The 13,822-nt window shown below is 39.0% G+C and overlaps 1 protein-coding gene across 1 annotated transcript in view; it reads right to left on the bottom strand.

Moving 5' to 3' along the window:
* The window catches only part of MITF (melanocyte inducing transcription factor), a gene marked incomplete in the record, with an annotated part of 266,669 nt that overhangs the window by 18,637 nt on the left and 234,210 nt on the right, over positions 1-13,822 (bottom strand). Inside the window, 3 exon segments of the mRNA XM_027776541.1 lie at positions 1,390-1,464; positions 4,384-4,501; positions 13,720-13,815. Of these exon segments, the coding sequence (XP_027632342.1) occupies positions 1,390-1,464; positions 4,384-4,501; positions 13,720-13,815 (289 nt within the window).

Genomic DNA, 13,822 nt, shown 5'->3' on the forward strand with positions numbered 1-13,822 from the left:
TCACACCAGGCATGTGTGTGTGCATGTCCAAAATTCCAAGAGGAGAATGGAGGAGAAGGGACTGTGGTGGCCATGCCCCTCGGGGGGTGATTTCTTACTTTTTTACTCTCTATCTCTCCAGCAAGCAAACATGTCCTATAGCAAAAATCTGTCTTAAAAATTAAAAAAAAAAGCAGCAAGAGAATATACACACTATGATAGAGCTTGAGTTAAGATCTACATTAACACCATTTAGTTTCTGTTTGCATGTGTATGTGTACATATTCTTTAATATATAGAAAAGGGTCAGAAAGAAAGAACACCACCAAATTGAAACAAACAATACTTATTCCTGGGGATTAAAGAAGAATTCTGACCTCGTTCTATCATTTTGATAAAGAGAATGTGTTTATATGTGACTCATAGTGTTAAAAATCAATTGAGAAAAAAGATGATCTGAGGCTAGAAGATAAGAAATTCATGGGACCAGCAGTTGGTGTAATAGCTATGTCGCTGGACTTCCATGTAGTTGACCATGGTTCGAGTCCTGGATCTGGTGGCTTAAACTCACAGCGGGTGTGTGTGCGTGCATGCCCAGGATCCTGAGAGGAGAATGGAAAAGGGATTGCAGCATGGCCACTCCCCCGGGGGGGTGATTACTCGCTTTCTGTTTCTCTGTCTCTCTCTGTCTTTCTGTCAAGCACATGCGCCCTATAGCAAAAACCTCCCCCCCCAAAATAAAATTCACATACAAACTATGCCCTAACTTCAAGCCCAATCTCCCTTTTTATTCTCTCTTTAAACTATAGAGCTTCTCTTACTTGTTTATATTAAATTAAAAAAGTTAAATACTCATCAAGAAAAGTGTAAAGATTTAATCGAGGGCAAATTAAATGTGTACAAAAATATTTTGAATGTTAGAGGACTTCTTTTTTTTTTGCAAGTCACAGTAGATTCAGAAATTTGGGAGACTACTTTACCCATTTACTCCCCCTTCAGGTCTCTCTCTCTCTCTTTTTTTTTCTTTCAAATCTCACTGGAGAAGATGATTCCATAATCCCCTTTTGTTAATAAGTTCCAGTGTGAGGAACACTTATAATTGGGTAGTTGGGGATCAAGTCTTCCTCTTACCAAGGAAAAAAATACACACACACACACACACACACACACATACACACCATTATAAACAAGAAAAATAAGAGCTCTTCAGAAACTGAGAACAGGTATATAAAAGACTTTCAATTTTACCCTCAGATAAAATACGGAGAAAAACATATATATACCTTGAGACCAGTACAATGTACCTTTCACAGCTGCAGAAATAAATTTTCCAAAATTTTTGGCAACATCCTGGTATGTGGAGGAACATTAACTCCAATACTGGAGGCCATGAACGTAAAACCAACTTACTCAAGTTGTGATTGTCCTTTTTTTGCCTCTCTTTGGCCAATGCTCTTGCTTCAGACTCTGTGGGGAAAATACACGCTGTGCACGTGAATGAAGTAATTAGAAACTGGAACTGTTCAGAGACACGACAACTAAGCCACAACACATCCCACCCTCTAAACACACAGTGGCATATCTGACTTGACTCTCAGTACAAATATAGTTTATATATGATGCCTTTCGAAAAGCTTCAAAAGCTTCCTCTTTTTCTAAAGCAATATATACTAGATAGACAGGAAAACTCACCTCCTACAAAACAGTAGAAAAGAGCAGTAACAATGACCCACAGCATACTGTGAACATTGTGCTGAACAGGTATGAACAACAATAAAATAAATAGAAAATGGTGGGAATTTGCTGTCGAGATTCCACGACCGGGTGTCAAATGTTGTTTTCAGGCCACAGAATTTTCGGTCTGGTTTGGTGCCTTTATACTAATACCCTGACATGCAAACCGAGTAGAAAAACTCCCAAATTGGAACTCGGTGTTTACTGGCTGGTTCATGGACAGAACTCATGTTTTCGGGACTTGGAGTCAGGTTCTGTTAGAACCTGCTAGAACAAAGTCATTTACTGCCTCTTAGGAGCAACTATAGACAAGTTCGAGTCTATAAAGAGAAAAATAAGGAAAGCACACAGAGGCTCTGGGTGGCAGCTCCATTTGGAAAGTTCTATTCGCATAGCAAGTCTTATGAGAGCTTTGTCATAAGGCACTACGTGACTTACAGAGAGCACAACAAAATAAAATCTTAAAGATCTGTGTTTTTGGACCAATTCTGGGATGCAGAAAACTCTGTTATTTTTTTCAGAAGTGGTTGTTAAAATGTTACATTCCAATTTAGAACTTTTCCATGAGCTAGAAATCTTTTTCGCATAACTTATAGCCACGAAGCATATACACATATATATTATGAGTATTATTATAATGTTTGTATAGACATATATACATACATCCTTGTATGCATGTGTATGTGTATATATGTGTATATAGACAATCGGTTGTCAAAACCATCATGATGCATTTTTTACATAGAAAAACAAAAAAAATACATTATGATTTTCCCAACAACCCTATAAATACACACACACACACGTATGTACATATATGTGTATATATACACACATGTATTTGACTCTAGGTAAAAATATACTTTTATTTTATATACTTCTATTTTATTAATTTTTTTGTGTGTTTTGCTGAAGGGCATGTGTGCTTGCCAGAGAGGGAAGAGACAGAGAAAGGGAAAGTGAGAAATCATCCCCAGGGGGGATGGCCACGCAGCAATCCCTTCTCCGCCATTCTCTTCCTGGGATCTTAGACACACACACACGTCCAGTGTGGGTTTTCAAGTCACCAGGTCTGGGACTTGAACCACAGAATCCAGCCACTTTAACTACCATGTCACCTGATGATCCCCAAAATATAGTTTTTTTTTTTTTTTTTTGGAGAGGTTTTTGCTATAGGGCGCGTGCGCTCGCCAGACAGACAGAGACAGAGAGATAGAAAGCAGGAAATCACCCCCCAGGGGGGATGGCCACGCTGCAATCCCTTCTCCTCCATTCTCCTCTCAGGATCTTGGGCACGCACGCACACGCGCCCGGCGTGAGTTTAAGCCACCGGGTCCGGGACTCGAACCACGGTCGACTACGTGGGAGTCTAGCGACATAGCCATTACGCTAACTGCTGGTCCCCCCAAATATAGTTTTTCAAAGGCTTTTAAAGTCTTTTGAAAAGCTTGTACTTTTCCAAAAACAATGTAGACTAGATATGTGCAAAAAACTCAGCACCCATAAAACAGTAAATATATATGTAAACACACACACACACACACACACACTCACACCCATAGATATAAATACATATGTGTGTAAAATCTAGAAGATGAGCCCTTCCAATTAGGATGGTCAATTCAAATAATTTTCCATTTTTTTCTTACACAGAAGAATGACAGAAGCTTTTACTTACATATCCTCCACTTTAATGACTCTAAGATTTTTTTGTTGTTGGATTATATTTTTTCTTTCTGGTTGGGGCACCTACTTTTTCTATTTTTTTTTTTTTTTAGCTTTAGATGATGTTTACTTCTTAGTTAGTTAATTAGCTTTTTAAACTCAAATAAATTATTTTCCAAAAAAAATTTCTCCTGCCATAATTTTTTGAAAAATTTTTTAAAAAAGATAACCTTTGAACAGAACAGAAATATTTTACACCAAATCATATCCCATATTCTCAGTCTGTTCATCCAATCCTATAGAATGCAAAAACCAAAAAATAGGAAGGAGGGAAGGATAAGGGCCATAAAATTCACCACCATGGTAGGATGCCAGCTCTAATACAGCTTCCGTCATGTTTTAATGGCCACATACCTTCCCCAAAGTATTAAACCAAGTGGTGAATAGATCATTTCACACTTGCTGCAAGAACAAACAATACCGTCACTCCATTTTATGATTTACTTTTTTCCTTTATGTAATAAATCTTCTGCACGTGTTAAAGCAAAAACAACAGGAGGCGTCTGAGGATGTAAAAAAATATATTCTTACCCCATCCCAACTGTGGACTTGAATGTATATCAAAGGAAAATTCAGACCAGAGTTTCTAAACTCACATGCCTCTAGAGGCTTGGCTGGTAACCAGGCTGGGTGGAGATGTCTAGAGCTGAAAGTCTTGCCTGCTGTCCCCAACCCAGAGGGGACAGCAGGTGAGACAGAGATTGGTGCCAAGCAGTCATGGCAGCTGTAGTCCCCAGTATATTGGGAGATCCTGGAAACCGGAAATGTAAGAATATATCCTCCAAGTTAAAATACTGTGCTACGTTTTAACCACTGCAGACACCTAAAAGCATATGTCCATGAGTGGATCTCTATGGTGTCTCGACACCACCACATTGAGAACTTGGTCTAATCAGGAAGTTAACCGAAAATCCACAGGAAGAGGCACCTTTGCCAGGTATTTACCTGTGAGCTCCCTTTTTATGTTGGGAAGGTTGGCTGGGCAGGAGTTGCTGATGGTGAGGCCTGGGGGTGGCAGGCCTTGGTTGCCATAAAGGTCAATTAAGTTTCCAGAGACCGGTAACTAGAGAGAGGGAGAAACAGGTATAAAATGGAATGAAATGAACTGTTCAACAATTTCTAAGTTTTTCTGATAAAACTCACATCCTATTTCAGGTTTTATTTTAAGAGAAATGATCTCAGGCAATGAGTCATTTTTAAACAATAGAAAAATGAGATATTTACATCTTCATTCATAGGGATTAAAGTAGAGTTACAATGTCTCCTTAGCTAGCTCCCTCTGAGAAAGGAAAGGACAGCATTTCACACACAAAAAATGGTTACGCTAGCTAGCCGATGGGTTTATCTTAAGCATAGAAAATGTGGATACTGTGCTGAACATACTATTTAGTACAACCAGTAGCCTAGGAAATGTTGGCTATTATTGAAAAACAGGGTTCTAAGTCAAAATCTTTTTCACTAACATGAGTTTGGTTTTTAGTAATTTTTTTTAATCAAAGTCAATTTTCTGCCTCCCCTCTCTTCCTCTCTCCTTTTGCATCTCTCTTTCCTTCAACAAGTAAAACAATAAATAAAAATGTCTTATTGCAAAAGAAATGATTTCTAGTGCAAAAAAAAAAAAAACTTCCTTGCAATTGAAATTTTTCACAAAGCCACAAGAGGGAGCCCAAAGACTTTAATAAAAGAACAAAAATTTATACTTCAAAGAAAAAAGGAAATAGCCTTCCCAAGCTAACACTACAATTTTTTCCTCTAATTCCAAACTAACTTTGAAAAGCAGTGAACTCATCGTTTCCTCGTCACTGACTTGTTTTTGTTGTACGTGGTGTTCTCCATAAGTACTTGATTGCAGCAGGTTTACAACCCGTTTTTGTAGAGGATTTCCAAGACATTTCCTCTTCCCACATCCTAAAATAACAGTCTAAATAATAACTATAAAGTAATGACTAGGTGCATTTGCTATTTCCACTGTAGATGCTTACCATTTCCATACTAATTCAAACAAATCCTAGCCCCACTTGGAATTTTACTCTACATCTGAGGCAAGTACATTCAGAAAGCATATCAGTGTGATTACAGTGTTTAGTGACCCAGGAATATCTAGCAAACATTGCACTCAACAGAGTACTATTCATCTTCTCAAGTGATCATTAACACACAGATGAAAATATACTATAAAGTTAGGGGCCGGCAGGTGGTGTGATGGTTAAGGGCACTTGAATTTCCAGATGGCTGACAGGGGTTCGAGTCCCAAACCTGGCAGCTTACTTTCTCACTTTCTTTCTCTCTCTCTTACTCTGCTCAAATTAAAAATAATAATAATGATTAAAGTTAAATAAAATAGTTGTTTAAAAAAAGAAAATAGACTACAAAATAAAAATGAAATAAAACATGCTTCCCTTTGTTGGTAGCCATTTGGCCTTTAATTCCTATAATGGCTTCTAAACACTGTATGCACTAAATTCCTAGCTAAAGAGATAGGGGTGGGGGCTACTGGAGTACACAGAATAAGAGACTGTCCTATAGGGTAATTTGACACAGGCTGGAGCAGGACTGAGGAGGAGGGGTAGACAGACAGATGAGCAGAGCACAGCTCCCTTTTGCTCATCTTTGAAGGCAGGATTTACAGCATGTACATAAAATGTAAAACACAGACCTCCCTTACACACACATACACACACATACACATGCAAATGAACATACAAAATGTGCCCTCCAATCACATTTCAAGACCCTCTAGCTAAGAAACTGATAAACTGACTTTGATTATTAGCTGTCATTGACTAAGTGGTTTTATTTGAAATAGGTCACCTGCTCAGGGTCAACCTAGCTCTACGCATGTTGAGTTTTACTCTTGTCCAAGTTAACACTAAGTGAAAGGCACTCATCTATTACAACATAGGACTGGACCAAGTCAGAGAGAAGAAACTTATAAAGCCACTAAGAGGTCTGGTAACTCCTCTGTACTCTAAAGCTTTATTCTCCTATGTTTCTGCAGTTTCAGATTTTGGGAGAATGGAGTATTAATAAACCAAGAATGTGAATCGAAAATTCAAAGCAAAAGCTAAAAAAAAAAAATTATTCCCACAGCTATAAAAGAGCAAATTAAATATATATTTGCATGCAAATTGTATGCAAAACATGCAATTATACTATTACGATGATTTACTAGGGATAAATAATAAGCAAGCAATCTGCATGGCTAGTTAAAAAAATAAAACAAAACAAAAACCAAAAAACAAAAGCCTGGGCCTACAGGCGTCATGGAGGTTAAGTTGCTGGATTCCACGTGGTCAGCTACTCGGTCCGGTTTCAGACCCAGCAGCTTGAAAATCACACCAGGTACACATGCATGTATGCCCCAAATCCAAAGAGAAGACTGGAGGAGAAGGGACTAGAGTGTGGCCATCCCTTCTGAGAGATGATTTCTCAATTTCCTTCTCTCTGGCAAGCCCACCTGCTCTACAGGAGGGAAAAAAACCCTCTAAGGCATCAATAAATCTGTATCGAACAGACATCAATTCTAAGTTTCTTTAAGACAAGAATATATTTTCTAACTATATTCCAAAGGAAGATGACATGCACACATATATTTAATAAATTCAGGACAGAGGGACCTCTCCACCACAGGGTGAGGGGATGAGAGAGAGACAAAGATGCAAGGGGCGGAAGAGAAGCAGGAAGGAGGAAACACACATAGCTGGAGGAGAGAGAGGGAAAGACAGCTAGCCAGATAGATAAAGCTGGGGCAGATGAGGGTGAGGCAGGGAGCATGTTGGAAAGACTCCCAGAGAAAAGTGGAAGGGGGAGATGCAAACCTACAGAAGAACAGCTGGCATTCACATGCCTTAATAGCAGTACCCACAAATATTGAAGACGAATTAAAATCTCTAGATCAGGATTTTGTCAGGCCCTCTCCTGAGCTCAGACATCATTACTTCCAGTCAAAAAAGCAGCTTAGAGCTTCCCACTCGGCTGCTTCCCAATACTTGCTGATTAGGAGTGAGCAGCACAGAGCATGCCAGAATATTTTACTGGGGAACATTTAATTTTGTGAGAACCGATATTGGGTCAGGAGCTAAACTAGAATGGTACTTTGTATATGTCACCTTACGGATTTTACAGAAATTAAAAACAGAGTTCTGACTATGCTGAATGGAGGTTTTTGTTAAAAGGCTCAGGTCTCAGGACCAGCAGTTGGTGTAATGGCTATGTCGCTGGACTCACATGTAGTCGACCATGGTTCGAGTCCCAGACCCGGTGGCTTAAACTCATGCTGGGCCCATGTATGTGTGTGCGTGCCCAAGATTCAGAGAGGAGAATGGAGGAGAAGGGATTGCAGTATGGCCATCCCCCCTGGGAGTGATTTCTTGCTTTCTGTCTCTCCGTCTCTCTTTGTCTTTCTGTGAGCGCATGCACTCTATAGCAAAAACCTCTCAATATAAAAAAATTTAAAAAATTCAAAAATATTTAAAAGGCTCAGGTCTCATGCTGACAACAAATACTTGAAGTGTGTGTGGGGGTTGTTAACAGGCTGAGAAACGAATTAGAAACTGCAATTTTCAACTCATCTATAGTTGTGTTGAGGAAATACAGACTAAGCTGCCTGTGTGCCAAACGTGGGTATTCTAACTTGGAAATTATCAGTAATAGTGTAGAGATTACAGTCTGTGCTTAGGAATTAAAGATCTGAGTGAAGGGGCCAGCAGGTGGTGTAATAGTTATGGTGCTGAACTCCCACATGGTCAACCGCAGTTGAAGTCTCGGACCCAGAGGCCTGAAACTCACGTGGGGCGCATGTACGAGCATGCCCAAGTCCTAAAGCAAGAATGGAGGAGGAGGGGTTTTGGCTTGTCCATCCCCCCAGGGAATGATTTCCCTCTGTCTGTCTCTCTCTGGTAAGTGCACATGTCCTACGACAAAAACCTGATAAAATAAAGTGATAGTAAAGCTTTCTAATTAAAAAACAAGTCTCCTAACTATATATATTGAAGAAAGGATTTCTGTGGTTTTCCTTCCGGGTTAGAAAAATCCCACCTTAACTGGGAACATCATAATTAGGTCCAACAACACTTCTGCAGCTGGGGAAAAGAGACATCTAATATTAACATGGATATTTCGCGTCTTTGATGGGTTTTTATCCATCATGTTAACCTACTGGATGGATAAGATTTCATCTCCAGAGCACAGGCTGCACAGTGGACGGAGGAAAGCCACTGTTTAATCAGGACAAACAGAAGACAGACGCAGTGCCTGCGACTACCTGTGACTATTCCCCGATCGTGGTTTGAAATGAGCTCTTCCATGTTCAGCTCCACCAGAATGACATTTTTCCAAGTAAATGATAATTGTAAAATGTTATTATTTAGTTTTTTTCTTTCTGGATGGTCCCCTTCTCTGAATATCAATTGAGCACTGTGAACACAACTAAACTGGGACTTTTATTCTTTGTTCGTGATGGCACAAGAGGGCCCTTGTGTTCTAAGGATAGTTATTTCTAGACTTCAATTCCCTTAGGATAGTTTCCTCTCTAAGTGTTCATTCCACTTTTTTCTTTCTTTCTTTCTTTTTTTTTTTCAGTGAACTTGAAATAAAGCATTTCAAAGTAACAAATTAAAGGGAGAAAAGAGCCTAAGATGAAGAACATTAAACTTTATAGTGGGAAAAGAATAAAAAAGTTTTAAGTTGCAGTTGCCTTGTTATTTAATTTTCACAACTAAAACTTAAGTTGTTCAAGAATAAGAGCTACTAACATTTAGTAAAAGCTTATCAGAGCAGGAACTGTTTCAATTTTTTTGGGGGGGGGGATTAACTCTTCAAATTCTCATATTAATACTATTATGATACTTCCTATTATTATCGCCACTTACAGACAAGAACACTGAGGCTAAGGTCAAATAACTCACGCCAGTGTGTGGATTCAGAGGTCTGGTTCAGAGCGTGTGCTCCCAATCTCTCCGATATATTGTCTTTCCCCTAATTAAAAAATGCTGAAACAGTTTTGCCGTATTAAGACTGCAACAGAGCTACATTAAACCTTTTCCAGCATAGGAATAGGAAGAGAAAACAATGATGGGACAGTCTATGACTTCTGAGGGTGGCTATGGAATATTCCTCTTCTGGCTGGGAATTAATTCACTGCTGCCCAGGGGATCTTCTCTATATAGGAATTCCCCTGAGATAGGCTCTTTACTCCTAAATTATTCGTTTCTGTTCAAGGGGCTAAAGTGGTCTCCCCTTCCAGACTGGTAAGGCCCAATAGAAAGCCCTTATCTAAGCCACCTTCACACCCATAGTACCTCGTCCAGTGCTGATTACATAGGAGGTGTTAAATAAATGCTAAATCAATCTTAAAAATAGTGTAGAGGCAATAAAGAAGGAACCAGACCTCAACACTAATTTAGCCTGTCTGAGGAGACATGGGCATACATACTAAAGGAGAGAGGCATCTGGGGTCATGACAGTTGTCTTCAGAAGAGTTAGCAGGTAAAAAAAATTTGCATAACACAAACTGGAACTCATGCTGGAATTCACAGTGTGAGTCATTAGAAAGCATACTTTTTTAAGATTTTGTTTTGTTTTTGTTTTTGTTTTGGAGAGAGATTTTTGTGATAGGCCATGTACACTTGCCAGAGAGAAACAAAGCGAGAAATCACACCACAGGGAGGATGGCCACGCCACAATCCCTTTTCCTCCATTCTTCACTCAGGATTTTGGGGACATACGCACACGTGCCTGCCACGAGTTTCAAGCCACCAGATCCAGGACTCAAATTGCGATCAACCATGTGGGGGTCCAGCACCTTACCACTATACCACCTGCCAGCCCCTAATTTTTTTTTTAAGAATTAAAAATCTAATTTTATTTATTACTATTATTATTATTTTAAATTTTTATTATTATTTTTACATTTTCTATAGGTCATGTGCATTCACCAGAGAGAGCCAGTGAATGTGAGAGAGAGGGGAAGTGAGAAAGCAAGGTGCCAGATCCAGGACTTGAACCACAGTTGGCCATGTGGGAGTCCAACACTTTAACCACTATGCCATCTGCTGGTCCCCAGAGTATCTTAATTATTAAGAACAATGTTATTTCAACATCAACCTCAACACATTTTAGGTAGTCAATGAATATCAGCTGAATAAATTTGAAATTATTTTATATGATAATTAATACACAATGTAGATATTATTGAGTACAACTTACATATCTACTGCTAAATGCAGTATGTTGTTTATTAAGTGATATGATCATGTGATCATGTGAGATAGGTATACGGATGGGGAAATTTAGGAACTTTAAGCTGTAACACACAAGGTCACAGAGTAGAAAGCAGACTTTGGATTTGAACCCAGGTCTGGTCAAAAATCTTTAACTCCTAACCATTTAGTTTTACTTCTTCCACAGCTAGATTTCTGATTTTTCCTGTGTGTGAAAAATATGAAGGATACGCAAGAGGAGGAGAATGGATTGAGTACTAGGTTCATCGCTGCAAAAAGATGATAGTATTGATTCTATCCACTTAGAAAGTCACTGAATTTTTGTCCTTTTTCTTTTTCTTTTTGCAGTGATGAACCTAGTACTCAATGCCATCTGACACCATTGGCGAAATGACCACCTCACAACAAAGTTCTTTAGAAATGACTGGGTCATTGCCAATTAATGCTGTTAGGGTAGTAAAACATTATAAATATATCGCAGCTTTGAGTATATTTAGAAAGTCCCTTGTGCAAGCTACCCCAAGTGTTTTGTTCATATTCAACCTAGGCTTCTGACTGCTGACAAGCGGATTCTGCCTCATGGGATGCAGTAAGTGGAAAGCAAAAGAGTTCCATGGACGCCAACCATGGGTTTGAAGAGAATAGAGAGAGTCGCATGAAAATGTTTATCAGAAAGGCAGAACATTTGTTTCTTCCAAAATCAGAGGCTGATTTACATGGGTGAGAAGTGAACAAATCGAAATATCCTCGAAGAGACTTTGAGATTTCAAGTAGAGTCCTCATTCTACATGAGCTTAAGTAAGTAAACTTAGAGAACTAGGCCAAGATAGGAAAGAAAAACTGCTAACTATAAAAACTCAATTTGAGGGTCCAGCAGGTGGCATAGTAGTTAAGACACTGGACTCTGACATAGTTGACCGCAGTTCAAGTACTGGACCTGGTGTTGAAACTCACATCAGGTGATGTGCATGCGTGCCTAAAATCCTGAGAGGAGAATGAAGGAGAGAGGCAAAGTGAGATAGCAAGCCACCAGGTCTGGGATTTGAACCATGGTCAGTCATGTGGAAGTCCAGCACCCTAACAACCATGCCAATTACTGGCCCTAAGAGAAAATATTTTTTTAAAACAATTATTGTGCTAAAAAACATATATGAGACCAGCAGAGGGCATGGTAGTTAAGGCACTGGACTCCCACATGACTGACCATAGTTCCAATCCTGGATCTGGCGGCTTAAAAATCATGCTGGGTGTGTGTGCACCCAAAATCCCAGGAGAAGAATGAAGGAAAAGGGATTGTACTATGGCCATCCCCCCAGGCGATGAGTTGTCACTTTCCCTCCCACTCTCTCTCTCCAGTGAGTGTACACATTCCATGGTAAAAAATCTAAAAACAAAAACAAAAGTAAAACAAACACATACTGGATCACCAGGAATGTCATGACATGTTTTTTCTTATAGAAAAATATGATGATCTAATAACACGAAATTTATCGTTTTAACCATTTTAAAGAGTATAGTTCAGTAGTATAAAGGATATTCACATTGTCATGGAACAGGTCTCCAGAATTTTTCATCTTGCAAATTTAAAACCATATACTCTACTTTTACTCTTGCTCTCATAGACACAAGTTATTAAAGAATATGATAGTCTCAGGGACCAGCACATGGCATATTGGTTATGGACACTCCCACATGGCAGACTACAGTTTGAGTCCTGGACCTAATGGCTTGCTTTCTCACTCCCCCCCGCCCCTCTGTGTGTCTTTCTGGTCAAATTAAAATAAAAGCATGAATAAATAAAATTAAATAAATAATTATGATAGATATGATAGTCTCATAGCTCTCATAGAAAACAGAAAAGAATTAGACTAGGCATTTGAAGATTTACCAGGCAGACTTGGCTTTGACACATCTGAGCTATGTAATCTTGTGCAAGACTATCCAACCTAGCTGTTATCTAAACCTGAGAGTGATGATACCCCAACTACATTCACAGAGCAAAATCTAAGTAAGGTCTATAATGAGACTACAGTAAAACAGTGACATAAAACAAAAATGGAAGTGTGAAGGAAAATAAACTACAAAGGGAAGGCTCCAAATTACAGAAGAAAACAAAAAACATACCAGATTAAAGGAGACCACTGGCTTATGAACTAAAATTGGAATAAATGTTGCTATTGGGGAAGGGTAACCTTAATTTCCCTCTTTCAACTATAAATAGGCAGGAACCTACTTTAAGTATGGCATTGAGGCAGGCAGGGGTATGGTGGTTAGGGTACTGAACTCTCACATGGCCAACTGTGGATTGAGTCCCCGACCTGGTGGCTTGCTTTCTTCCTTTCCCTTTCTCTCCGACCAAATGAAAAAAAATATAAGAATAAATAAAATAAAATAAATTCTTTAAAAATAAATAAATAAATACATAAGGCATTAACTTGGACGGACCAGTGGTGTGGTGGTTGAGACAGCTGGATCCCCCATGGCTGGCTGTGCAGTTCGAGTCCCAGACTCAGTGGTTTGAAAACCAGGTAAGGTACATTTGTGTGCCCAAAAGTTCTGGAAGGAGGGAGAAGGGATTGTGGCATGACTATGCCCCGTAGGAGATGCCTTCTTACTAACCTTTTCTCTCTGTCTTTCTGTCTCTCTGGCAAATGTATGTGCCTTCTGGCAAAAATTTTTTAAAAATAAAATAAAGAGGCATTAACTTTTTCAGGTCAATCAGAACACCACTCAAATAGTACAATCTCTACTAGTTCCCTTGGCTGTACAGTTGGGCATTAAGTGTCGGAGGAATTAAGAGGCCTAAAGTACTATTCAAAGTACACTTGCACTCCAGGGCATACAGAGCTTCATCAATGAGTTACTGATAAACATAAGAAAACTTCTTAATTTCTGATGTCAAAGCTATTTACTTGTGCTCCTAAGAGAATTCTCCATTTTATTATGAATAAATTTCTCAATGAATCAATTGCTAAGATAAAGTAAAAGTTCAGAAAAACAGGAGAGAATCTCAGAAATAGCTCAAGATTTTCTTGGGGGGAAAAAAAAAAGCCATCAATACCGTATTTGCCATTTGCAAGGCAGGATCCATCAAGCCCAAGATTTCTTCATTGTAACTTGATTCTAGGCTAATGATGTCATCAATTACATCATCCATCTGTAGG

The sequence above is a fragment of the Tupaia chinensis genome, unplaced genomic scaffold (genome assembly GCF_000334495.1).
Source record: "Tupaia chinensis unplaced genomic scaffold, TupChi_1.0 Scaffold000682_1, whole genome shotgun sequence".
NCBI lineage: Eukaryota > Metazoa > Chordata > Mammalia > Scandentia > Tupaiidae > Tupaia > Tupaia belangeri.